General features: G+C 38.7%; 1 protein-coding gene across 1 annotated transcript in view; it reads right to left on the bottom strand.

Moving 5' to 3' along the window:
* Positions 1-27,156, bottom strand: part of CHD7 (chromodomain helicase DNA binding protein 7) — a 94,118-nt gene that overhangs the window by 27,072 nt on the left and 39,890 nt on the right. The window contains 11 exon segments of the mRNA XM_086609350.1: positions 972-1,115; positions 2,606-2,782; positions 8,423-8,666; positions 9,129-9,250; positions 9,347-9,484; positions 10,384-10,467; positions 11,841-11,955; positions 13,400-13,455; positions 19,114-19,179; positions 20,251-20,388; positions 23,782-23,920. Of these exon segments, the coding sequence (XP_086465476.1) occupies positions 972-1,115; positions 2,606-2,782; positions 8,423-8,666; positions 9,129-9,250; positions 9,347-9,484; positions 10,384-10,467; positions 11,841-11,955; positions 13,400-13,455; positions 19,114-19,179; positions 20,251-20,388; positions 23,782-23,920 (1,423 nt within the window).

Genomic DNA, 27,156 nt, shown 5'->3' with positions numbered 1-27,156 from the left:
TTTCCAGGAGGTAAGAGGCTGGAGGGAGAGCTGTTTTGTAATTTACACTATTACCTGTGAAAGAGTTGTTCTCAAAGAAAGTTAACAAATTCAAGCAGTCAAAAGTTAGAAATAGCAGAAATTGAATTTTCAGACAAAACCCAACATAAAGTTGCACACAAAAATGCAGCAATAGTGAAGTTAGATTATCATGGGGTGCAAAGAGCCAAATTAAGGTGCCCAAGTTAAGATGCCATGCTTCAGTTAACTCCTAATGTTAAGGAGTCTTAACTGTTACCTATTGACTTTTTAAAACATTTTCCCAGATACAAGAAATTAAAGTTTTATATATGATGATAAGAAGTTTTACATTTTAGATCTAAAACATGCTGCATTTAAGGTCTTCCATTTTGCACTGATTTATGCATCTCTTTTACTGGACAGCTCGAGAAATCTGTCTCTGAGCCAGTCAAAAGAATCTCCCTCCATTTGGTTACCTCTTGCTAAACTAGGTTTCAAATATGTTACTGTTTGCACAGAAGTCATTGATAAAACTCTCAGATGTTAACACCACAGAAGTTGCAGAGGACAGTCTCCTCTCTCTGATACTGATGATTAAGGAAGAATGTCAGCTGACAAGTTAATTCTCTTAGAGTGAACAAGCTATTCTAGAAGCATTTTCATCCAGCAACTGTTACAAAACACCTCATCCCCCTTTTTAAACACTACATTTTAGCAAGGGGAAACTTTCTCTGTTTCTGCATGACCAATGGACCAAGGATAAAAACAACCACAACAGGGATAAGGCAAAATGACTTGGTCAAACGGAAGAGACTTAACAAAATGAAAACAAACAAAAACCAGATAAAACTACTATGGTCTTTCAAGAAGTAAATAGGTATTACCTGTAAAAATAAGTAATGAAGTTCAGATATAATAAAATGGATAAATTCACAATATATAAATAGAAAAGTAAGCATGCAGAAGTTTACCTGTTCTTCAGTTTTCAGATCACCAAATTCTTGCATGAACGTGGTTTCTGATGGGAAGCGACCTGGTTCCAAGAAGTGAAGCAAGCTAAATAGCTCTTCTACTGTATTTTGCAAAGGGGTTCCAGTAAGCAGCACTTTATGTTCCTGAAAGGTTAAGACACAGTTGCCTAGGAATCCCTCTAAACTCATTTTCAATGGAAAAATACACAAAATTTTCTCTATTTTTCCCTTTTATATGTATTTCTCATCTTTGCTTCCTCTCCCCTCACCCAACTACATACATGTAGCTCTTTCAAGACATTTCTGACTAGTATTCGGCCCTTCCTTCAAGCAGTATCCCAGAAAAATACTTCACTACTTAAGCACCTTCAAAAGCCCTCCAGATACAACAAGAGAGTTTACTGATTCACAACGACCCAGCCCTTTCACAACATACAATGAACTTTAAACAGCAAAGTAACAGCTGAACTTATACCATCACTTCCAGTACAAATCCATCGATTTATCACACCTCCAACAGATCTCAGTGCATGAATCTCTTCAGGTGTAGGTAGGTGTAAGTTTCTAACATAGGAAACCAGAAGCAGAATCCTACTTTTGATCTACACACAACAAAGCATGAGACTAGCAGAAGCAAGGAAAAGTTGCATATTGCTTTAGAGGAGGAGCCAGAGAGGTTAAGCAACTAGTCCAAGGTCAAACATGAATTTAGTAGTAGAACAAGACCTGAAGTGAGAAGTCTCATATCTCCATCTATAGCCATGCCTATAAGCTCAGCTTTCCTCTAACAGCAACCATAATTAAGGAAAATAAACTGTTAACAGCATTTCTACAAACTTCCATTTGTTAAGTCTCAAGACTTCTTCAAGAAAAGTACTGTTTAAAAAACAGGGGAAAAGAAACTAGAAGTGACCTACAGGTCACCACTGCTTGTGTAAATTAGCATTTATGCCTCTTTATTCTTATCAGGTATAAGAAGTTTTGAGTTCTGGGTGTTAACTTAGCTTGACTGCATTCCTCTCACATTTTTAAAGACTCTTCTGACCAAAACAAAACAAAAACTACTTTGCCTTTTAAATGGTAAACACCTTTAAAATCCATCATCTTATTTTTCTGTGTGCTTAATAGAAGTATTTTGTGCACATAATACATATTTATGTAAGCTTCAGAAACCAACTCGATTTTCTCTTCCTTAGTCAGTCTGAAAGAACATCCTTATGACCACACAACAAATTTACATTAGAGCTGACATTAATGCAGAGCAGTTTAACCTGCACATCCATATTTGGCCACCTGACCACATTATACCTTTAAATAAATGTTTATGTGAAGACGTGACTATGGAGTAAGTCACATGAAAAGAGAGAAAGGAAAGAACAAATTTGTCTTGATTCTCTTAACAGAATCCCCAGGTCTAAATCAATAGAGACACTTACGAAACATCAGCACTCCAAAACTGAAGGTATGCATATGCTTCCCGGCATTTTAAAGACTTTCTTAGCTGCATTCCCTCATTCTCCTTAGCACTTGATGATTTTACTTGAGAAGGAAACCTTTTATTTTTACTTTTTGATGAAACCATAAATCATCACTAATAAAAGCACACAAGATGCAAATGTAAAAAATTGACTGACCAGGTCCATCATCTTGAGTCCTTCCAAAAGCTTACAATTCCTGTTTTTCAGCCTGTGGGCCTCATCAATGACCACGCAGCGCCATGGAATGTTACGCAGCTCCGGGCAGTCAGTCAAGATCATTTCAAATGTTGTGATAATGGCATGGAACTTGTAGGACCCCTTTATCACACGACCCTAAAAAGAACAGCAAAAGTTAAAAGTAAACTCTCTAGCGAAGAAAGGAAGTACATTTGTTTCATCTTCAAAATTAATTCTTTAAAAATACAGAACAGTACAACAGGCAAGATATTTTAAGTAAATGTAGTCATTATTGCTGACCCAATGAGGGAATACAAATGTCTAAGTTTACCACTAGCTTCATGCTAGCAATGTTTTTAATCCTGTAAAAAGGCCCAAAGAATCACTGCATATTCCGTACAAAGATGTTATAAAAGTATTTAAGTCATAATTCATATGGATCATACTAATGCCTTGAAGCATTAATTTATTACTTCAATATTCAAATAAGGTTTTCAGACTTCGTCACAAGAACTTTCTTTTTTCTTTTAAATCAAAGGTATGTGCCTGTCCCAACAAAACAATCCCAATAAGCCAGAAGTACATTAAGGCTTCGTTTTTACTACTATTAGAATATTTTGCTCCAAATAAACAGTAATTTTTTCCCAGCGGACATAGAGTATCCAAAACACCTACAAGTCTAGTAAACAGCTTTAAAAAGAAGCAAATCTCTGAGCTTTTAAAATGGATAATGTGTATCTCCCCATACATTTCCTTGATATTTTTGTAAATCTGTTAAGGAAAGTTCAACGGGATGATTTACTTGATGTCTGGCACCACATTCACTATTTATTTGGTTAGTTGAGGGTCTTTTCAGAGCTGATACTAAGACTCTGTTTCAAAAAAATCCCTGAATAAACTTTACTCAGGATTATGAAATGGACATCTTTCTGACATTACATTCTATTTCTTCCCAATGTTGTTCAAAGATAAACGTAACTTGGTATCTCCAGTGTCACTGGGTCTGTGTGGAAACACTGTCTCTCTAAGGATGGGCCTCACGTGACTTCAAAGCCATTCTACGTCTTCAAAGCAGGACTATTTCATGGGTTGTATATTGAATACATTTCAAAAGAAACAGATAGTTTACAGTAAGGTGACCATTTCTGCCTTCAAACATGTGCAAGCCTGAACCCTTTTATAAGTGACGCATACAGTTCTCTCCAAACCGTGGGGTTCAGAACTGGCTACTGACTCAGTGAAGTGACTGGAAACCTGATATTGTAAACTAAGCATTAAATCTGCCTATGCACATCAAGAGTATTTCAGAGGAAGCAATGACCTGCTCAACAATGCCTTCTCATGGCATAGTTCAAAAACATTCATCTTCTTAAGGACAAGTTGCTACCTAACAAACAGCAGATGAAGATACACTAAGTGGGCGACTCAGAAAGCCAGCAAATTGAGATGCTGTAACCTTTTCATGAGCCAGATATAACTGTGAAAATATGAGCATGCAGCCCAGGAGATCCTTACCAAGTGGTGGAAACACACTTCCATGAACAACCTCACGACTGCACCACAAGCAGTGCTCTATAAAAAATGATGACTACATAAAGCAGGAAACCCGGGTGAAGTAAAAATTGTAAGAGGGACCCTTGATTATACGCTTACAGCTATCTAAATCTCCCATTAAGATAGGCATAGTGGTCTTGCCACAAGAGCTCGCATTATCTGAAGAACAGTCAAATGCTGTGCTGAAGAACACAGGGGTCAATCAAGCAGAAAGTTCCAAGAGCTCTCCAAGAGCTTTAGAAGGTGAATTATGTTGTTCTTCCAACAGTTTCAGGCCTCCAACACTCGGGAGAGTATGGGAAAGAATCCTAAGTAATCCTATTAATGTCACATTTGAAAAATTTAAAGGTAGAGACTATCAGGAAAATGATCTATAGCATTGTCACAGGTAAATTCTTAGGCAACTAGGAATGAATTTATCCTGTTTCAGCATGGCATCCAAATGAAATCCTTTGATGTTGGAACCACAGGAATTTCCTATTCATTTACTCAGAGAAGCTGTTCCATTTGAGGAAATCAGTCTTCCTAGTAGGCAGCAGTTTTCTGTTCTGTTTGGGAAATTCTTCTGGAAGTAACTCAAGCAACAGAGGTAGCCACAAGGTATAACAATTAGATATGAATATAAAAGTTGGGTTATGTTTTGGGGTATTACCTCTTAGCAGATACAAACTGAGAAGATTAACTGAATATGACTTCTAAAAAAATGCACATTCCACCAATGGCAACTGTGAAAGATTATTATGATCTTTTCCCACCAACCTCAGACTTCACTTTGAGGAACAATAGATGCAAGAAGTGTGCGTGTTAACCAACTATAGCCAGAAGGCATCTGGAAAATTAAGTCGCAGCCACTTCATAAAATGCAATTTGATATCATCTTTGGTAAAAGACAGAGTCCCTATTGGTGAAATACTGCCCTAAACTGCTGCACGCTAATCATTCTTCGCAGAAGTCTGAGGTAATCCTATGCTGATCACATGTTCATAGCTCAGCAGCTTCTCAGCAAGGAAGAAAACCATGCAGGCAAGAAAGCCAACACCCACTGAGCCCAAAAGGAATGAACCAGGTAAGCCAGAAAAAGTCACGAACATCAATAGCATTATTTTGAGTTAAAATTAACCAAGGACAAGGTATTCTGTTTCTACATGTAAGCCAGGTGGCTTCTCTTTTTAGTTCTCATTACATTGCGAAGTGATTTCCGTCACAAACAAGTCAACTCTTTTGCAGGGCTCTGTCATTAATTTTATTTGGCACATATCATTATCCTGATCTTACAACAGAACTCCTTCTCAGAGATAGAACATTACAGAAAAGCAACTGGTTTATTTGATATTCCAAGCAGAGGGATCTTTCAGTTACATTGCTCAAGAACACCAGAACGGGCTTCCTTAGCACTGAAGTCACATCACTGCAGAAATGTATTTTCTTATCAACTACTCTCTAGCGTTTCACAACAACTTTACTCTAGTTCCTGGTGTTGACTCTGGAGGGGGGGGGGGGGGTTGGTGTGTGGATAAAAAAATCACACTACTGCAGATGGGGTAGGTGCTTCTTATGCATGCTCTTACTGCCCTTCCAAGTCACTCAGACTTCCTGAAGGTTCAATTGTCTTTTTGAGAAAGAGCTCAGCTTGAGAGGCCTCTTTTCATGTTAACACCTAAAAAGCCAAAGATGCCAATATCTGGATTGCTGTGCTTGGCAAGGGGACTAGAAATGATACTGTCAAAGCCCGTCTTCTGTCCTTCTTGTCTCCAATAATACACCCACTGATGGCACTTTTGAGGATGCCAGACTGAACACTACATGGGGATTCTTTTTCTCCAAATATGAAGAGATTTTTTTCCTGTATTTCAGTTTCTACCATGCGTTTCACAGATGAAACAGTCTTACAAAGAATGGAAGACAGAAGGTGATTTCCTGACACATCTCAGCTAGCTGCCACCAAAAGGACAAGTTCACTCCATTTCTCCTTTATCTCCAACCACGGCAATTGCCCGATTCTCCTCTTAAGCCAGTTCAGGGAGCAAAGCTAGCAGAATACGATGCATTTTTCTGTGTCATGAGTGCTTTGTCATTACTTGCTATGGGGCCAAATGGCTGTCATGGTTGTTGCAAGAGGCAAGTTAAGAACAGGGCAAATGGGGGAACAAAACTCTCTGCAGCATCTTGTTTTAGATCCCTTTAGATCAATGAAATGGTATTGCTAAAATAATACTCAGAATCTGCATACTAAGTGGGATTTTTCTGATGACATTCCTCCATGTTTCGTGCTATGTGAATGCTACATCCTAAGGGGAAGAACACGCTGAAAACAAGCACTGCTTAAGTAACAAACATGGTTTTTAACACAGGAAACACTTCAGCAGAGACAGTATTTGTATACACACAAATTTTTAAATTGATATAAAAAATATCTATCTCTTGTAAGAAATAATTTTAAAACCAGAAAAAGTACAAATCAATTCCAGTTCATTTGTGTATTATCTATCTAGGTAAAAAGCTAAATGTGATTATTACTGTAAGGAATATAAGCCACTAGACCTCAGTGTAGCAACTGCTATTCAAATCAATCTTCTTTAACAACAGCGTGTATGATTTTGATTTGTAAGTCTCTCTGATAAATTGCTGAGAAAATGGTCATTTTCTAGGCCGAAGAGATGTAACTTCTAACTACTATAAATTACTATGTTTTTCTACTGTATTTAAGTATGTGATTCTGTTTCTGTTTGCCCTAATAGCATGTCAAGTTGCGCCACAGTCACCACCTTCCTTCGCAACAGTTTTTACTCAGCTCTTTCCCTGTAAAAGCATTATTTTCTTCCTCATAACCACCCTCACACCTTTGCTCTAAGGACTCCAGTTTTTCAACGCTCTTTCTCAGGACAGCAAGCAAGGACTAGGCAGAACTGGACTACCCACCACGCTACTGACAAAGAGGAATGCTGTGACTTTCCTATTCTTTAATAAAGATTTCTTTCCTCCTACACATTTGCACTACACTAGCCCTTTTAACCACAGTCTCAGAGTATGAACTCGTGTTTGAACACTCGTGTGTCATGACACAGAACGATCCGCATTGGTCTTACAGTCTTCTCAGAATCGAGCTCTCCCTACTATACGAATCATCTCCATTCCCTGTCCACAGATAGCCCTATATTTAGCTATTCTAAGTATTGTTAGCTTGGATCCAATTTATTAGGCAATACAGCTTACTCTGTTATCCATGAACTGTCTTAATTATTTATCACTCCCCCCATCTTTGTGTCACTTGAAAACTTCCTCAGTAATGATTTTATGCTTTCTTTCAGGTCATTGATAAAAGTGTTACATAGCTCACGGATGCAAACCAATCCCTGAAGAACTATGCTGGAAATGCAAATCATTTCTCATTTACAATTACATCAAGAAATATCAGTTAGCCAGTTTTAAATCCACTTAATGTGTTCCATATTGATTTTATATCATTCTAGTTTATTAATCAAAATATCTAGTGGCATAAAATCAAATGCTTTACAGAAAATCTAAATATATGAATATCACTTCTTTAGGCTCAGCTGAAAATAATACTCGACAATATATCAAATCAGGTTGAACTTCTACTCTTTTTTCCTCTTAAGTGAGGAGGATTATGTTTTTCTGCAATAACATTCAATGTATGCACATTATTTTCCCCCAGTCCTGCTTACTTACTCTGGGCAAAGCGCAGAGATCTGTTGCACTTTATAGCTTCAGTTTTCCAAATAACTTTCTGTTTCTACCCCCAATCTTTTCTGAACGTCCTTTTCTTCTCTCATAAGAACTATTCAACCTGAGCCCGGTACCACAGATTCAGAATACAACTGACTTATAGTTTGATAAAAAAACTTCAACAAGTTTAATTTCTGCAAGTTGGTCTTTTCCTGGAATGGTGGGCAAACATTGATTTTCAAGCTTAGTTCCAATTAAAGCAGTTTCTCCATTAAAAATCTTTTCTGCCAGCTCTCAGGAACGCGAAGTAACGAAAACCTTGCATGAAACAATGAGACCCTGAACAAGAGTTGCACCATCTCAGTAACTCTTGGTCCCCCTCTATTTCCAACTGATCTCTTGGCTCCTATTAAAAAGCACGCTCTATTAATATACATATGCCTTCGTTATTAGCCAAAACTTACTGTATCAGTACTAAAAACCTAATCAATGCTTAGATTAATAAACAACAGTAAAGCAGATATAAAAAAGAGAAAAATCATGAAGAGCTTTTACCTGTGGATCTTTGAAATACATTTCATACAACTGAATGGTCCGCCGGCTTGCTTGACTCCCATGATACACAACCACATTCAACTCTGTCCAGGTGCGGAACTCCCTTTCCCAGTTGGGAATTGTGGACAACGGTGCAATAACCAAGAAAGGACCATGGATTCCTTTCAAATATATCTCATAGAGAAACGTAATGGACTGGATAGTCTTTCCCAACCCCATTTCATCTGCTAAAATGCAGTTTCGTCTGAAATTAATAATAAAAACAGTCTGAATTAGTTATTCCTAACTTAGAAAACCAGTAAGAAGCTAAACTGAATAAACCAGAAATTTCTAGAATGGCAAGTTTACACTGAAAAGGCATCATAATCTTTTGGCATTTAAAATAAATGTTATGATTTGGGATGCAACAAGCATGGATATATCCCTTTTATGTACCTCTCAATTTGACATGGGGGAGAAGAAGGGGCAGCAGGAACACATATACACGCAAAAGCATTTGCCACAATAATCTGAAATATTCATGTTTTATGTAACATTATGTTACCCAGCCAAAAATAGTTTGCATATGATACCTGCATCAAAAAGTGAGACATGTAAATAATTCTAAAACCTTGCTTTAGAAAATTAATTTTAAAAGTTATTGTTTCAAATAAGCTATAAAAGCTTTTCCAAAGCAGGATTCAGCAGTAAGCACTATTTTACGTACGTGTTGTACCAATTGAAAAGAAGCCAGTTTACTCCCTCCAACTGGTATTCCCTGAGTTTGTTATTGTTTTTATACTCCCTGGAACTCTCCGATTTCTTCCAGTCATCAGCAGGAGGTCGCTCCTGTTTCAAATACAGCAAATCCCATTAGTGGTTTCTGAAAGACCACATTACTTTACTATTTTCAAATAAAATCCTCTATATGGAGCCAATTCTTACCACACGCTCCATTTCTGGCTCCCTAGACATCAGTTTCTCAAATTCTTCGATCTTCGCTTGGTCGATGTCTTGCTTGAGCTCCCAAGTGCTGTCTTCATAAGGAAGCGAACACCATTTCACCAGATAATGCGTCACAGGCTTTGTTAAGACAAAAATAAGATTACATCACAATTCAGAAAGAATGTAAGTGTGACCATTTTTTACAGGAGATCTGCAGGCTAGATATCATTCAGAAAGCTTTACCAAACCTGAACACCTGAGTCAGCCAAAAGGACAAGCAAACAGCAGGCTGACACCTTGACAACCTAACGAAGTAAGAGTAGAACGCAGGGGAATGCAGGCTTACCACCAAAACAAGCACACCACTATGCTTGAAATCACTACGATTAGACTAAAATTTAGAAGTCAAACAACACTCGTTTTCCAACTGTTACAATTTCTATGCTTTACCACATATTTAAACAGTCAACTGTCTTTTCTTATCAGTTGTCATCAGAAACTTCCCAGCAGGCAATCCAATACCACCATTCATTGACAGAGCAATATGGAAACACTGACACTGTCAGTGAAGCTTTCTATTCCCCCAGAACCAAAAATGAGCCTCCTGGAAGACAAAGTGATCTTGTTCTGCAGAACAAGTCATTAAAAAGTAAGAAACAGTGAATTCAAAACCTCTTCTGCAACAGATAGTCTAAACATTTAGCTAAGATTCTTGCAATTTTCATTTAAATTCTCTATTACCTGCATGGACACCGTATTTCTACAGTATTAAGTACCACCTTAGATCTATATATCAGAGGTGGTTTGGTTTGGTTTTTTTTTTAATAGATAATTTATAAGAAGTCTGGAATTTTCACTTAAACTCCTTTATTTTAGGAAAACTGCTATATAAGCCAATGTTTCCTCAAACATGTTCCTATTTTCTACATACATATACCCTGGTAGCTTCTGAAGTGTTTACTATATCCACATTTCTAAACAATAAATTCTAAATGCAATGTCTATACAACTACAGATGCAGTAAAAGTTTTGTTTACCTCTCCATTATCATCTGTGCTACGTGAAAAATCCATGATTCGATCAACTTCCACATAATCTGGATTAAAAAGCTCATCATCAATCTGTTCAAGGAGAGAGGCAAAAATATAAAAGATGTCTCTATTAGCCCTTCCTGAGAGGAAAAATTATTATATATTTCACCAGGCAATAATATTTTGGGTCACAGTGACATAGAATTTATATTTGGCAAACTTCAACATGTTAATTGAAATGCTACAATTCAGCAAGATCATTCCCCGTGAGGGAATCAGACTTCTCAGACTTTGTTAACTGGGCCTCTTAATTACTGTGTGAAACCTTTTACTGTGAGAGAATGTTTAAGAATATTTTAAATGAAGTGTGAAATTACAATTCACTAATGAGCAATCGAAAAGGCTTATGGCATGCAATGCATTTAGCATTCTTGAAAACTACAGCTTGCAATAAAGAAATTAGAGCCTTGTACACTAAGTGCCTTTGGATTACTTTAACTACAGGAATTGTCTAACTGCTTTATAAGCAAGATTCAAAGATTATTATTTCAAAAACAGATAAAAGACACTGCATGCATACAGTTTCTCCAAAAATCACAACTCGTTATGTTCTTTCTTATTCCTTCAACAATTTACAAGATTCTCTTGCGTGTTAAAGCGCTGTGTTTCACTTAACACTTTTAAGATCCTCTCCAATAGAAAAGGCAGACTAAAGGAATAAAGACTATGTACATTTTTATAGCTTTTTCTAAAACAAGAAAAAAACTCCAAGTATTTACAATAACTTGTGACCCATTTGGAAACAGATTTTTTTTAAAAAAATAATGAATTAAAAAAGAAGCCATTCCAGGCATCTTCACTTAGAACAGATGTTTTCTATTTGCAACAGGTTTTCTTCGGCTTGGACTATATAGCGGAAATAAATATACATAAATATATACAGTAGCATATTAAACAGTTTTTCTCCTCAAAATACAGCATTTTACTGAATGGTAAGCTTTCACAGACACAAATCAGCAGATCTGGTCTTTTATTGACAGGACCCCTACCACACTACTGCTTATGGCTCTAAGTGAAATTAAATTGATGATAAAAAGCTTAGAATCCCTAGTGAGCAGCAGTCCATAACACAGAAAAATGTGATGCATTTTTCTGGCATAATCAGCTCCCGAGAAAAGAGACCTGGTGCTGATTCAGTAACAGTCATGCTTACAACGCAAACAACTAACCACTCACTTTAAGAAAAAAAAAACAAAACACTTTGCTAAAAAATATACAGTCAGGATAGATCACTTGGGTTTCATAAACTTGCAAGTCTTGGATCAAGAATGGTTATACTTTGTACCAGAATAAATGCTACTGATATATCACACAGTTGTTTAAAGCCTTCTGCTTGTATACAGAACAAGAATTTGTAAGAATATTCCTTAAATACCTAAAAGAAACAAACAAACAAATCATACTTCTGAAAGGAATTTGTTCTGGCCTTGTTTTGCCTTAAACCGCTTTATCTTCTGTTGAATTCTCTTGTCTTTGTCCAGCTCTTCCACAGATGCCCACTGACAATGAAGGTAGGAACTAGAAGATGAAACAGAAAAATCTTACTCAAAACTATGCTTCCACTGCATATTCCTATGTATGCCACTAGTGTAACTAGATGTTTCCGGAACATTGTAGTGCCACACTTGGAAAACTGGATGCTAATTTCTTCGTCATACAGGTTATAAACAAATCATCTTTACTAGAAGTAATTATACTTACTAAGGGAGAAACTTGTCAGTAAATAAAACCAACTCCCACTCAAAATTTAAATACATACCCTGTAACATTGTGCCAAACATTAATGCAAGAGGATTTTTATTTGGCATACTTCAAATATAATTACCATACAAGATATTTATCATAAATGTCACTATTTAACATCATATTCTAGCAAAGAGTAGGGGGTTTAGAATTTAATAAAAACACACAAACATTTTAAATACTAACATGCTACATACACACTGTTTTTTGTGAGAACATTCATTGTAATTAAAAGTTGCATATGAGTCAATTGAAATTTTAACATGGATAGAAAGAAAAGAAAAACCCTTATAAATGCAGTGCCATGGTAATGATTCATCTTTAAGAAAACATAAAGGAATAGCATCTCTGCCAAAATGACTAGTCTCACCTCATAAATTTAGAGTCTGTCAAAAGTTATATTGCTAAGAAGTCTAAGACACAAATAGTTAATACAAAAATTACATGTCAATGTAATAAACAAAGCATAATTAAGCTATTAAACATCACGCAATAATCAATATAGTTCAAAAGGTACAAAGGTGGCAGCACATTTAAAGTGAAGTTAACTATCTGCAATTAGCTGCAAGAAATTCACTTTAAGGGAATTTCTGCCTTGGATGGAAAATTTGCTAAAATTAAACAAGATATGCTATTTTTCTATAAGAAAAACGAGCTCATCCAGCTGTGAAGTTATCTTATTTTAAATACTCATTGCATTGCAGTTTCAGAGCCCAGAAGTAAACAACATGCTGCTCTCACCACTATTATATCCCTCTTATGGAGGGGCAGCTATCTGCTGGAATGTTGGAAGCCACCTCGTTTGTTATCTTAGACATTTTTTTAAACACAAATCTTATTTTTGAAACAATGTTAAGGGTTATTTTTGAGTAGTTTTCAGGCACCTTACTCTGCAGTTGCAGTTAGATCTACACAGCTACATAGGTATGTGCTCATGAATCTGCATGCATAATGAGTCTTAGATTAAAGTTTTTAATTAGCAGAGCAATTTTACCTATGGATTTCATCTTGGAGAGAACACAAATTACAATAACACTATCTAACCCAGTACCACCAATGCAAGGTATTTCCCTGTTTATTTGCCACTGCTTTGGATTAAACATTAGGAATGTTTAGAGTTGGATAGTAACAGTTACATCATTTATAAAACCAGTTCTTAAAAAATATTTGGAAGTTACATGAACTTAAAGATAGTAATGAAACCTATAACTTTACTTACAAGTTTTTGTACTTTACATAGAATTCCTCTATTTCTACCTCCTCTCCATTCTCCATCTATAAGAAAAGAATTGTTGAAATGTGAATTAAACCACTAAACAGCCCAATTTAGTTAATGATTAAAACTAACCAAATATAGAATACGGTCCCCACACAGAGAGACAAGTGGAGGTGTAGGAAAGCATTTGTGGGGGGAGGACATGGGTGAGGAGTTTCCTCCAGCAGCTTACTCAAGTACATACTGCACTGCTTACTACAACTTCCAAGACATGAATCATTTGAACTCCTCCCTAACCACATGCAGCTTCATTCACAACCTCACCCCAAATCTGGCTTTCTGCCAAACCCACAGTGTTAAGTAGAAGCCAAGTGTACCATTTTCTCAGGCAGCAGCCAATTAGCAACTGCACTCCTGAATGCCATATGTATTATTTTTGGCTGGCTCATGGCAACTTTACATTGTGGGTTTTGTAATGTTTTAAAAAAGAGTTTTAAAGGGGTTTTATTCCTCCATATAGTTAATAACTCCAAACAAGAAGCCATATAAAACTAAACCTTATACCTCTGCTAGAATTTTAGTGCATCAGTGTTCATGGCTTTAGTTTTACTCAATGGTGCAATTAAATTCACTCAGGCAAGATGTCTCACATACAGAGCAGCCAAATTAAATTAACACCCAAAAACTACATTTAAAGCAAGGTTAAAGTTGTGATATAAACCAGCAAAACCAAGGGCATTCGGTGCTAAGGGTTGAGACTACCCTTAACTCATCCCTGGTGCCAAAGTATTGCATAACATATGGCATGTAACACTTTGTTGAATTACTCCTAAACCCAGCTATAGGACAAACTAAGGACAGTGCACCAGGCACACACTTAGAATTCAGTTTATGTCACAACATGAACAGTTTGTTTTTACTAATGAACTTTAGAACAATTTTAAATAGAAGAGCATTTTCTGGTTTACTATCCTGGTTTCAGCTGGGACAGAGTTAGCTCTTCTTTTTAGCAGCCAGAAGAGCTCCATGTTTTGGTTTTAGTCAGAGGCTCGCTCTGGGAAGAATGCTGATAGTGCACTGATGTTTATAGTTGGCACTGAGGTCTCAAGGACTTTTCAGCTTGCCGGGTTCTTGCCGGTGTGCAGGAGCACAACAGAATAAGGAGGGAGCACAGCCGGGACAAGGGGGCCAGGATTCCCCTTGTGATTTGTACTTGGACTTAGGATTGAAGCCAAATTGGCCAATTAGTATTCCATACCATGCAGCGTCATGCTCAGTATAAAAGTGAGGGTCAGCCGGGAAGAAGGGCTTTTTGCCCTTCCGGGGCTCTCACTTTCAGACTCTCAGAGTGCTTTCTCTCTCTCTCGGGGCCTTGCATTCATCTGGGATTGCGGTATCGGGATTTATCTGTTTCGGGATTGCAGCTTTGGGAAGAGATGGGCCTCGGTCAAGGGCTGGTGAGCAATTACATCGTACATCACTCGTTTGCATATATTTATCCTTGGACATATCCATATATATATATATATTGGTAGTGGTAGTAGTAAATTGTTCTTATCTCAACCCACGGGTCTCTCTTCTTTTTCTTCTTTGATTCTCTCCCTCATCCCTGGGGGTGGGGGAGTGAGCGACTGTGTAGGGTTTGGTTGCTGGAGCGGCCTAACCCACAACATTTACATACTTCATCAGGGACAACATAATCTGTAACAAATATTGTATGAAGCGCTAAACAGACAAAACTGTTGACCTCTGTATAAGTCAATATCCTCCATCTTTTATATATACATTAAAAAAAAAAAGGAAAAAATGTAAAAGAGACTACTCTGAAGCTAGAGGATGAATCATCACCTTCCAAATTCTCTCTCAAAAGAAAAGTTGCTGGCTAGACATTACTTCCATAGCAGTGCAATTAAAGAGCAACAGTAGCAGCTGCATTAAACTCTGTTCTAGCACAGTAAAGAATAAGTTAATGCATTCCTAATGTCTGATTTACATGGTATTCCCTCTCTTCCGGACTAGCAAGGAATTTTATCATTTCAGCGTTTACATCCCTCCAGTACAGTCTGCTTGTGTTTCTTTCTAGAGAGCAACACCAGCTTCCACCTAGTTCTCCCAGAAGAAATGGAAGAAGGTATGGTATTCCTGGTGCTACTTCTTGATCTTTTTGAATCCTCTGTTGAAAAAGATAAACTATCCTCAAATCCTTAACACAGGGAAGAAGCTTCTCTGTCGCTCAAAGATACTGTCAAGGGATGAAATTTGAAGACCATCAAGATTTACTTTTTAAACAAAAAATTAAAAGCGAGTATTTCTCAAGAAGGTATTCGTATTTAGAGGTCAAACCTGTACTAAAAAAAAAAAAATATTAAAAAAAGGAGATCCCATTATCTGAATCTATTCACTACCCTGAGGCAAAAATCAGTCTTTAGGAAGTCATTCCTAATTTTATTAACTTTTTTATTTTCTGAAATATATTATGGCCACGTCTCTTTGGTTAGTTTTAAATCTGAATCCTTTGAGAAACATCAGTCTTACAATGACAACATGGTTAAACACCTTTATATAAATGTTTCATATTAGCCAATTTAACTCCTCTCAACAGCGTTTTAGTAATTTTCTGTCAACTGCCAACTTAATTACAATAATTTATAATGTAAATATTGATCTCTAACTCTCATGAGTAAGATGTACTTTTGTATTGTCTAATAGGTAATAACTGGCCTACGTTATTACATGTTCTATGAGCATGCATCTAAGACTTACCCAACTAAAAAGTATTCAGGAAAAAAAATCTTTAAAAAAAAAAATCTTATTCTGACATTTATGCTTAAGGTCAAAAAATATTCTAATGAAGTTACAATCACCAGCACTCAAGTAGGGTTTAACGATACATCAAGTTTAGGATACGAGTCAGAAGCTTAAGCCCTTAAAATCGCTGTCCAACGCCCACTACACGTACATTTACATTAACCAGGTGAAAATGTAAGACAGAACATTTATGCAAAATTCTCCCCAAACTGATTATGTAAACATCCTAAAATAGCTCATGGCAGACTTGGGCAATGCAGGACACTTCAAATTATCATTGCCCAGGTGCGACCACAACTGACAATCCGATCCACAGTCTCTGCAGATAATTGAGGAAATAAAATGATCCCTTCAAGTAAATACTTAAGAGCACACAGTCTTGCACTGTCATTGCCACAGAAGTGACAGTGTAATGCAAAAGTTATTTGAGCAAGGCACTCGGGTGTAGAGACAGGTTATAGCTTAAAAAAAATCACAACAAAACCCCCAGAAATATCAACTGCTAAAAAAAATAGCAGACAGAACACATTAACAACAGATGCAAAGCAACACAAAAAAAATCACCTCAATTGATACACAGCACTAGATTGTAAAATAATCAGTTTGTGGAAGAGATGTAGGCATCTGTAGACAGTTCAGTTAGATCCAGCTCTCACTACGTACTGGTAAGCAGAAAGAGAAATGAGGATGTGGAACATGCAGGTGTAATGTTCTACAAACTCCACATCTTTCCACAACACGTGCTATTTGTGCTGAACAGCGTGTTTAGTTCTAGCCATTCCTTTTCAAAGTTAAGGACCAGAAATTCAAAGAGGACTGAAGCTGGCCAAGAAAGTAATCAGAATAATTTCCACATAAAAACTGAAGACGTCAGTACTGTGATGGTTTGGAAAGTGAGTGATGCATGTACTTAACACTTTCTGCAAGAGGGAAGAGTATTCAACAGAATTCAAAATTCCTTGTTAAGAACAACAGGAGAAAACATTGTCTTTTATACTTCAAGCATGAACTACAGTAAATTTCTGCCTTTTATTCTGTACATTTCAAAAATCATAGAAAAAAATGGTTGAAAGTATAGTGCTGCATTGTATCTGGGAACTCCAAAACTAGACTATGGCTGTTTCTGAGAAAAACAGCATAATTTTATGATAAGAATACTGGTCCAAAAGCATATTCATTATCTAATGCCCTTTACTTGAACGAAACATCTTTGTTGCAACCTAATCCACTGAAAGGTTTCCTAGTGAAGCCTTTCCTCATGTTTATTTTATGCACTGGTCCTGATCGCAGCAATTTTACTTTGATTAGTAATCTAACAATCAGGGTTTTGATGACGTTAGTAAGAGTGTAAAAGACCTTTAATAAAAGCACAGTTGGATACTTCAGATGTTAAATATTAACATCCTGAAATCCATTTTTTTCTGGATTTTGGAGAGGAGGGTTGGGGAGAAGAGCAGGGAAAGAAGAGACACCCCTCAAACCTGCAAATACAATCCATAAAAAACATTAAAGAAAGAGCTCAAAATAGAGCTTGCCTCCAGCAGAGCTTGCAATCAAAGACATGTAGGCAGCAGACCAGCCACTTCCCACAAACTGCAGCAAAATACACACTCCCCATGAGTAATCACACCTTTGTTTGCAGGGGAGAGGAAGAAGAGAAGAGTAATTGGTGAAAAACAGCTTCCAATGTAAAGACATTCATGAAAAGACCACATTCTCCTCTCCTGCCTAGCAGACCATCAGGACAACTAATTATTGAGTTTATATTTCATGAAATTTATCTGAAAAATAAGCCTATGGCTTGAAATACAAAATATAGCTCTAAACTTCAAAAAAAGCCCTAGAGGTTTTGTCTTGTGAAAGCTGCAGAAATAGATCAAATTCAATCACAGCCAGTCATGACATTGCATGAATTTAGGTTTACAAAGCTGTTAATTATGTTATGACAGTAGTAATAAATTAAAAAAAAAAAAAAAAATCCTTCCCTCCCCCATAAAAACAAAACGCCACATTAAAAGAAAAAAATAAAAATCCATGAAGAAAGGCAACTTTCCCCCCCTCTAATTTGAAAATTAACACTTTGAGGAAAAGAAACATTTCTGGTTAACTAAGATCAACATGAGTACTTTATCTATGCAAATCAGACAGTTTCCTGCCCAACTGCAGTACAAGTCAGAGAATTAACTACACAAAAGAGTCTATAAAGTATAATAATGCCCTTTTCGGAGCAAGTTCTTTCCTACTTCCTACTCAGAGTTTTACTGGTTGGCCAATCAAGTTGTGAAGCAGATTAAAAGAATCTGTAAGCAAAATAAGACCGTAATTAGCAACCAGGGCAGAATTAAGAGAGAACTACACTTAACTAAAGGTTAAGTTTCTAACTAAAGGACGGTTTCTTTCACCATCATGGCATAGTGACAAGGAAGATATTAACCACCTGTGTATATAACATTCTTGATTGCATGTAAAGTTGTTTTAGCTCCTAAGCACAACCACTATCAAAAGATTTAAGAATTACAGGCAAGAATTTTTCTTCACTAGAAAAGGCAGAAACTTAGGACGCAGGAGAGTTCTCCCATTCCTCAAACTCCCAGGAAACATCACTCTGAAGTGAGTCATCACATCGTGATTTCGCCCAGGTCCGTATATTTGCAAAAATCAAAATCCTCATGGAAAAAAAAATGCAAAAAAAGAGTAGAAGACTAAACAAGCTCTGTTTCATTTACGTCTATCCAAAAGCATGTTAAATACCATCTAAAGACACTTTCAGGGAACCTCATCTATTCAGTAAAACATTTTTTTTTTAATTTGGAATATCCAAGGCATTTTAAGAACTTAATAGGAGCTTAAGCGGAAATATGCTTAACCTGTTTAAAAATATGGGGGGACGGGGTTTTGTGTTGGTTTACCTTTTTCTTGACAGAACGACTACTCATGATTTTCTCCACAACAGGACCTTCAGCATCAGCAGATTCCTACATCATAAATACCATACAAGAGTTATGGGAGTGCATCTTTGTTACTTTAAGATTTCCTTTACTAGAAAAACTTTCAAATATTTTTTTGCAACCAGAGTTTAATACACAGGAGGACTTTCTCCCTCTAGCTAACAACTTAGAGGATTCAAAGAGATTTAATACCATAATGAAGGATACTTGTTTAAGCTCATTTTTAAGAGCTAACACAACTCTAGCTCTCTCAGTAAGGCTGACATGCACAGATATGCAGACTTAACCACATGGGCAGTTCAGCTCTCCTAAAACAACACATGCTTTCAGCACCATTCAGTCTAAATATTAGAAGGCGTTCAAAAACTCTAGTTGGCTGTGGAAGTGTCCACCACGACAGCGATCAAAATTGCCTGCAATTCTCTATTACATTAATTCGCTATTGCAACTGCAGGCAAACCTACCAAATTCTTCTGATAAGACACAATTAACAATGGAGATCACACACAATATTTCACAGGGCTTAACAAAATGCCAAATGAAATACCAAAGAACATGCACATATTCTCCAATAGGTCATCAGTTAGTTAAGTGAAGCAGTTCTTTGAAAAAGCACTACAAAACAATGAGATTGTTACAACAGTCATTCCTACATTATTACCCCTCATCTTATTCAAACTATTTTATCCATCATTTACATTGCACAGAGAATAAAGTGTATCCTGCTGGGTACTACAAGGCAGTAATTTCATAAAGGGGTTCTTACGGTGCATAGCAGCAGGGGACAAGCTTGAGTGGTTTATTAAAGTCACAGAAGCCAGACCACTGAATTTACAGAAATAAGTTCAAGACACCTAGCCGTCCAGTTTAGGTTTCCTTTGAGTAGAGACCATTAATTTCAAAGAACTGTGTCAAACTGTGTATCATCAGCTTGTAAACGAAGTCATGAATTAATATATTCTGTAAGAACGTTAAAAGCTAATTATGCCTTCTGGCACATTGTGCCAACCACCAACAAATACAATTCAGGAAAAGGGCCCACATCAGAACTTTGAATGCTGCAGCTACAGCCACCTTTCAGGTCCATTCATATCTGACCTGTTGCTCTGACTGAGAAGTATTTGAAGGAGAGTCTCTTCCAGCAGCATCAGCATCATCAGCCTCCTCATCTGAAATCTTGAACTCCAGGTCTTCCGTATAACGCTTCCTCTTCACCTGCCTGCTGGAGCGTCGCTTCTAAATAGAAGGCATCAGTATTTTTCATGAGAAACAAAACTGGTAAGCAGCAGAATGACAGAGAAGACTTCTTTGTGTTTCTCAAATACACTAGCGTGTAGCAAATGCTATTATTTTTGCAGCACCCTGGGAGAAACAGTAGAATCAAGACACTACTATTCTAAACTCCTGCCTTTTAGATGTTCTTAAATCTTGAACAGAAAAAAAAAAAAGGACCAAACAAACAAAAAAAATCCACTTCATGCTTGTTCCAAGTTGGAAAGCGGCATTTTTTTTTTTTTTAGCATTATTAAAACCATGTGAGAAAATTAGAAAGTGTATCTCAGAAAGCAATTAAAACCCAAGAAGTTGCACCTCCCAATTCACATCTACAATAAACTTTGACAGATGGCCAATGCACGAACCAAGCACCACCTATCCGCTCCGTGGCCCACAGTGTTGCTAAGCAGTGACAACACACTGTCTCGCTCTCCCCATCCGCCCAGTTGTACCCGGATTATCTTGTAGGGGAAATACAATGAAATACGATTTCCTCACTCCACTGACCCAGCACTGTTCAGAAAGACATCCTGCAGCACAGCAAGGGAAAAGACCCCAAATTAATAGAGGAGAAGGAAAAACTTGAACCACCTCAAATGGAAAACATGGTTTCTGTGTCCCCATACCCTCATCTCCAGGATGAGAGAAAGCTTCAGAGTTACTGCAGAAAACACAGTAAAATACACAAGCATGCATTTGACAGAATTTGCAACTTGATGCTCAGTGCCAGACACCATTTTCTGCAACAATGAAATTCAAATTCCCAGATAGTCCGCATCAGGTTATATATTTTGAAAAGCTGAGAGCATATGCTGTTGAAGGAACTGTCAACTGAGCATCAAGTATCTCAATGGACTGATGTCTGTATTAAAAAGAAGATGTTGAATATCAACTGTTAAAGAAAACCAACCCATCTTTATGAATTGATATACTACTTATTTTCACATCTTTCTCAGCTTAACACACATCTGCACCAGTACATGCAAATACTTATGTAGCTTGTTTAACAGATCTGTGAACCCAGGTCTCTCAATGTACATAGACAAAGTCAAATATTTACTTTTAGATAGTTAATCATACTTTTTAAGGCACAAATATCTGATGCACTTCACAAAATCAGAAATTCTTTCTATAACTGAAAACGAAATTTCTGAGCAAAGGTTAAGTTTACATCACCCTTTCAAACAACGGTGATGTGGCTTCTACCTTTAGCACAGTAACTTACTGAGCTCCCACAAAACTGTGACAATGGTTTTATACTCGAAAATAGACACCACTTGGCAAACTGGCACCCTCGTTTCCATAATCACTGAAGGGAAAATGCCAATATTTTTTTGGCTCAATAGGTAAGTCTTACCATTATTTTTGGCGCTAAAAATATCTACTTCCATTTTCCCAATAGAAAGCATGCCCGAAACATAATGGTAATCCTATATTTGATTTTTATTGACTTGCTTAGCTTCCTGTTTCCTCTAACATCCACATGAGGCTTTGCAATTGTTACACACTGTTGTCAGAAAGTGTACATATGTTTATCTGCCTCACATTACCTTTTACTCATTAACTGATCTATAGGTAGAAAGGTGAGTAATAGGCATGATAATGGAACATAAAAAAATAATCTGTATGGTAACACACAAAACTAAGTATTTTTCCTCTCTAAAGATAACAATGCATCACTTTGTGTATTACTACATAATATTGTTACAGAAGACCCAGTATTTAACGCTAAGCATGTAACGGTGTTTTAGACAACTGAGTAGTATCAATCTCAGTTGGGAAATACCTAACAAGTGTATTAATCCCAGCTGTCCTGGTACATATGGTTGTAACCGTTCCCTAAGTTTATGCAAAGAAGTGTGGGTGCAGTATAACATGCACAGTGTGAGAAAGTATTAAGAAAACAAAAATTACCTGAAATACTTTATTACATTTAATGAATCTGATGCAAATACCCTAACACTTGTATTTACATAAGAGAAAAAAAAAATCCAAATGTAAAGTTTATCACCCAATTGAGTTAGATAAAGAGAAAGTTTTCTCCCACTAAACTGAAAACAAGCAAAAAATACATGTATACTGAACTGTAGTATACTGAACAGTATACAACCATCTGTATATTAACCCAAAAAAATATCAGCTCCAAAAGTTTCTTTGACGTCTTCTGTTGGCGCCATTCACCAGGCTGAGAGAGATTTGTGGCACAAGACAGAAAACTTATTCCTCAAACATTTTAACCTTTGGATGGCATATCTCAACTTTTCTAATTCAGAATAGGTGGGGCTTGCGTGAATCAGAAATAACACTCTCTTCTCTTGCTGCTTTTGTTTTTAACTAGAATATACTAGATTGTATAGTATATTCTAGTTAAATAGAATAGACTAGATTGCTCACACTTCATTAGACTCTACATCCTTCTGGAAAACAGTAAGAGGGAAGGCATAAACCGTGTTTGTGTCAGGACACCACTGTTTGCCAACCTCTTCACCAGGCTGCTTTGACCATTCTCAAGTGATTATCGGTCTTGACATCTTTCACAACTAGAAGCAACATGTTCACAACCTGATGTGCAACAGATGAATGCAACGGATTTCAGTTAATACTGGCATGACTACTTGGGAGTCTCATACTTTCCTCATCACAATGTGCCTCTACCGCTTCATAAGGGATTATTTTTAAGGAACACTCTGATCACTTCCAAAAGAAGCAAGCCAGGAGCTGAGCACTTCTTAACACAGCTAACGACAGAGCACGCAGAAGTTCTCGCCTTTGCTACTTCTAGTTCTAGATTTTCTCAAAATAAAGTTTGAACTGAAAGTGATAGGTGCGCAGCGGTCAAGAGAAATTATCAGTTAGCTGGTGACTGGCAGTCCTGCAAAAAGGCCCTTCATCCATTAAAACAGTGTAGTTACAAGTCCCTGACGTGGACGTTTCAGACATGCTGCTTTGTCATGTCTTATTCTCGATTTCAGAAGGTTTGCAAAGTCAATGCATGAAGAACCACAAGGCTTATAAGTAAGACCTCATAATGGTACATTAAGTCTACAGAGCAGAAAATTCAGCAGCATAATTGCAGCAGTGATGGAAGAGAACACGTGAAAGCTAAGCAGCACCATACATCTATCTGCAGGTAACAAGACTGTAAAACAAAATTATGATGAGGAATACTTGTTTTAGTAACCACTAAACCACCACAGTGATTTCCAGTCCTCACCTTCTTGGTATGTCATTCCAAACACCACAGAAAATACTAGAATACCTGTATCCTGAGTCTCTGTAACAAAGACTGTGAGAACTACTGTTTTATGCATCTAAACTGTCAAAGGTGACATTGAACTTGAACGATAGCATTACCTGAACCCCTGGGTCATCTTCATCTTCAGGATGAGGTGACGGTGGTGGAGTTTTTTCCAAATCTGAGTTTTCAGAACCTTCCTTTCCCTTGTTAACCTTTTTCTTCGCAGCACTAGTTTCTGAATCTGGTTTCTTGTTACTGAAACAGAGGCATTTTTAATCAATATTTGTACAAAAACGTAAGCAAAAGGTGCTTAACAAAATAGTTCATCTGTGAGATGTCTGTTTCATTGACTTATTTTCAACTGTCTTCCTTGTTTAAGTATTTAAACATAACTGTAAAATCAATGATGCGTGGGCCATCACTATACATTTCCCATTCCTCAACAACAGACACCTCACTTCTTTCCTTCAAGATCTTAGACAGCGATGCTGAATATGTATTCAACAAGAAACTAAAAATGAGACTGGAAAGGAAGAGCTGCTCTCTTCGAAACCTGCACTTTCTGAAAGTGCTGTTTGGGCAACCTGACCTATGTGAGGAGGAACAAGAGGACACATGCATTTGTCTTGATATTAACTGTGCAGACCTGGTGAGCAGAACCAGAGGAAGCGTTACAAAAACAAAGGACTGAATAAGAAAATTCTTCATTTTCTTCTATCATCCCTGCTATTTCCAAGCAGGAAACATGCTTTTGTGTCAGCTCTGAGGGCAGCCATACAGCCTCAATGCATACAACTGCAGCTTGTACGGGGGGGGCGGAAATCACCCAGCTGATATCTCAGCATCTACACGATGCTAGAAAGCTATATCCACTGATGGTAGGGAAAGGGTTTGGGGATTGTTTCTCCCCCTCCTCCCCCATGAAAATGTTTGCCACCTGAGGAGCTGGGACCACATCTCTCCAACTGCACTCAGAGGCCTGGAAATGCACCCACAGGTGCACGCAATACATGCATCAAAATCCAGCTTCAAATATGTCACCAAATCACGCACCAAAACAGTCTCCAGCATCATAGGGTGAAATCTTTAAATGGCAACAGAGAAGAATTGATGGTAAAAGTTGGTAATTTTAAGCCTTTGAGTCTTGCATGAGTTTTTGCTAGTCTTTCTTCCCCTCTGCGGACAAACCCCCACCCTGCCTACCCCCTCCTCTGGCCTGTTACCAGTTTGACAGACTGGTTTTGGAAGTTACTGAGACGATCAGAAGAGCAGTTATGCACTGGTATCCAACAAACGGCAAGCACAGGTCACCAAACAGTATGTCAGCCGCTTTCATATGGGTTCTGCACCCTCAACATTTTAATTTCATACCCGGGCTGCTGCCTGGGGTTGTTTTTCCTTCATAATCCCCAGCCTCGCAACGCCTCGAACACCAGCTTTGAGCGTGTTCATTTCGACCAGCTCGCTGGCCCACTGAGGGTGCGTTTCAGAGCTGTAACTTAAAATTCCCCAAATACGGTTAATATGTTGCTTCGGGAGCGGGACAACTCGCCTGCGATATTATCCTCTTTCACAGCCTGTGTTTCAACTAACGTCGACTTCGAAATAAAACAGAAATTTACAAGTGAAAAGAGAGACGAATTCAGGAATTCCTTCGGAAATGAATTTGTGTTATTGTGAAATTACACGGTGCAACATAGATTTCCTCTCAAAACAAAAAAAAACACAAAAAAAACCCCAAAACCCTCAAATTGTGACAATGTAAAAAAACCAAACCAAAACAAACAAAAAACCACACACACACAAAAAAAACCACAAAGCCCTCAAATTGTGACAATTTAAACAAAAAAAAAAAGGGGGGGGGGGGGAAGGGGGAGTTTGACACAGCGGACGGAGCGCGGGCACAAGCCGAGCCCTCAGGAAGGCGGTGGAGGCGAAGGGAGCGCGCGCAGCCCGCGCTCCCGCCGGCCCCCCCCCCCCCCCCCCCCGCTCCGGGCGCGCGGTCGGGCGGGCGCGCGCGGGCCGCGGCGCCCCTCCCGGCGGTTGTTTCCGCTCTGGCTGCCGCCAATGGCACAAAGCCGCAGCTGAAGCGGGGCCCCCTTCGCCTTTCATCCGCGCGCCGAGGGCGCTCGCGTCGCCCCGGCAACCCGCGGCCACGTGACCAGCACCTGCTCCGCTGGCTGGCGGCCACCGACTGCAGCCATCTGCTTCCCTCAATCAGCGCCCGGGCGCTCCCGGCACCTGCGCGGCCGCGTCCTGTGCCTGCCCCCCCCTTTTTATCAAATCACCGCGAAACCGCTTCCAAAAAAGAAAAAAAAAAAAAAGAAAAACCAAACCACCCAAACTTTACATATTTCTCGAATTCGTTTAAATCAAAGGTGAGCCCGTCAGGGGCGCTGGGCGGCCGCCAGGTGAAGCGAGCTGACGGGCTGGCGCTCTGCGCCCCTGACCCCCGTAAATCAGAGCATGGCGGGCAATTAAGTTCAGCAGTCGTCACCGTGCCCCGGGTGCACCGCCGCCTATGAGTAACAAGCTTGGAGTCCGGGAGCACGGCGTGGCCCAGCGTTGATAAACACCCGTTCGCCGAAAGGCCGGGAAGCGCTACCGAGGGCCGGCCGGCCTGCCCCGGGCGCAGCGGCCGCCGCCGCCCGGCCTGGCCCAGACAAAGACCCCGTCAGCGACTCCAGAGCGGGCGGCAGGTCCACCCCGACAAAGGTTTCCTTCCAGCCGCTGTTAGACCTTTCCCCGCCGGCAGCAGCAGGGACTCTGAGCTGGGAGTATTTCATGACCTATATACACAGCCCCGAGCTGCGCCTCGGCTTTCCGAGTCACTCTCGGTAACAGAGACGCAGGCGAACCAATTCGGACACAGTTTAAAATCTTCCCCCCCACCCCCCCATGCCAGGCCAGTTAAAAACGGACACATGAAAGAGCCACCAACTTGGGGAGAACAAAGCCCGTGTGCAGCTCCCCCGAGAATTTTAAGTTCTAAATTCAGCAGACGTGCTCTCTTTCAGTGCACAGCTACGGTTTCTTTCAAGGAAAGGAAGGCAAATACGAATAAACCATAGAAGAACAGCACTGTCCCCTTGGGCGAGGCCAGGCACTGCTTTCCAGTGCATCACGCACCCAGGAGCTTCACCTGGCCAGTGACAGCATCGGCTTCCCCGAATTGTCAGCAACTGTTGTTCCTCCCCATCTTCCCACAGAGCCAGTGTGATCTGTTCCTGACAATTAAACGTACCCACTTTCGACTCAGCCTTTCCACTTTCCAGCAGATCATACTCGTGCCATTCAGGAATGGTGTTAGCCTGGACCAGAATTACCTTTCCACATGTAAGTACAGGCAGGTAAAAACCTGTTCTTAGACACTCTGGTGTTACCGTTAGGGTCTGTGTGTCAATGCTTAATTCTGGATGCACATCTGATATTACCTTCCAAATCTGGCAACAAGGAAGGCAAACTGTAATATACACATTTAGACAACTCCA

Source organism: Tauraco erythrolophus, chromosome 3 (assembly GCF_009769465.1).
Source record: "Tauraco erythrolophus isolate bTauEry1 chromosome 3, bTauEry1.pri, whole genome shotgun sequence".
Classification (NCBI taxonomy): domain Eukaryota; kingdom Metazoa; phylum Chordata; class Aves; order Musophagiformes; family Musophagidae; genus Tauraco; species Tauraco erythrolophus.
Note: the sequence above shows the minus strand (reverse complement) of the source record. Positions and strands in the feature narration are given on the sequence as shown.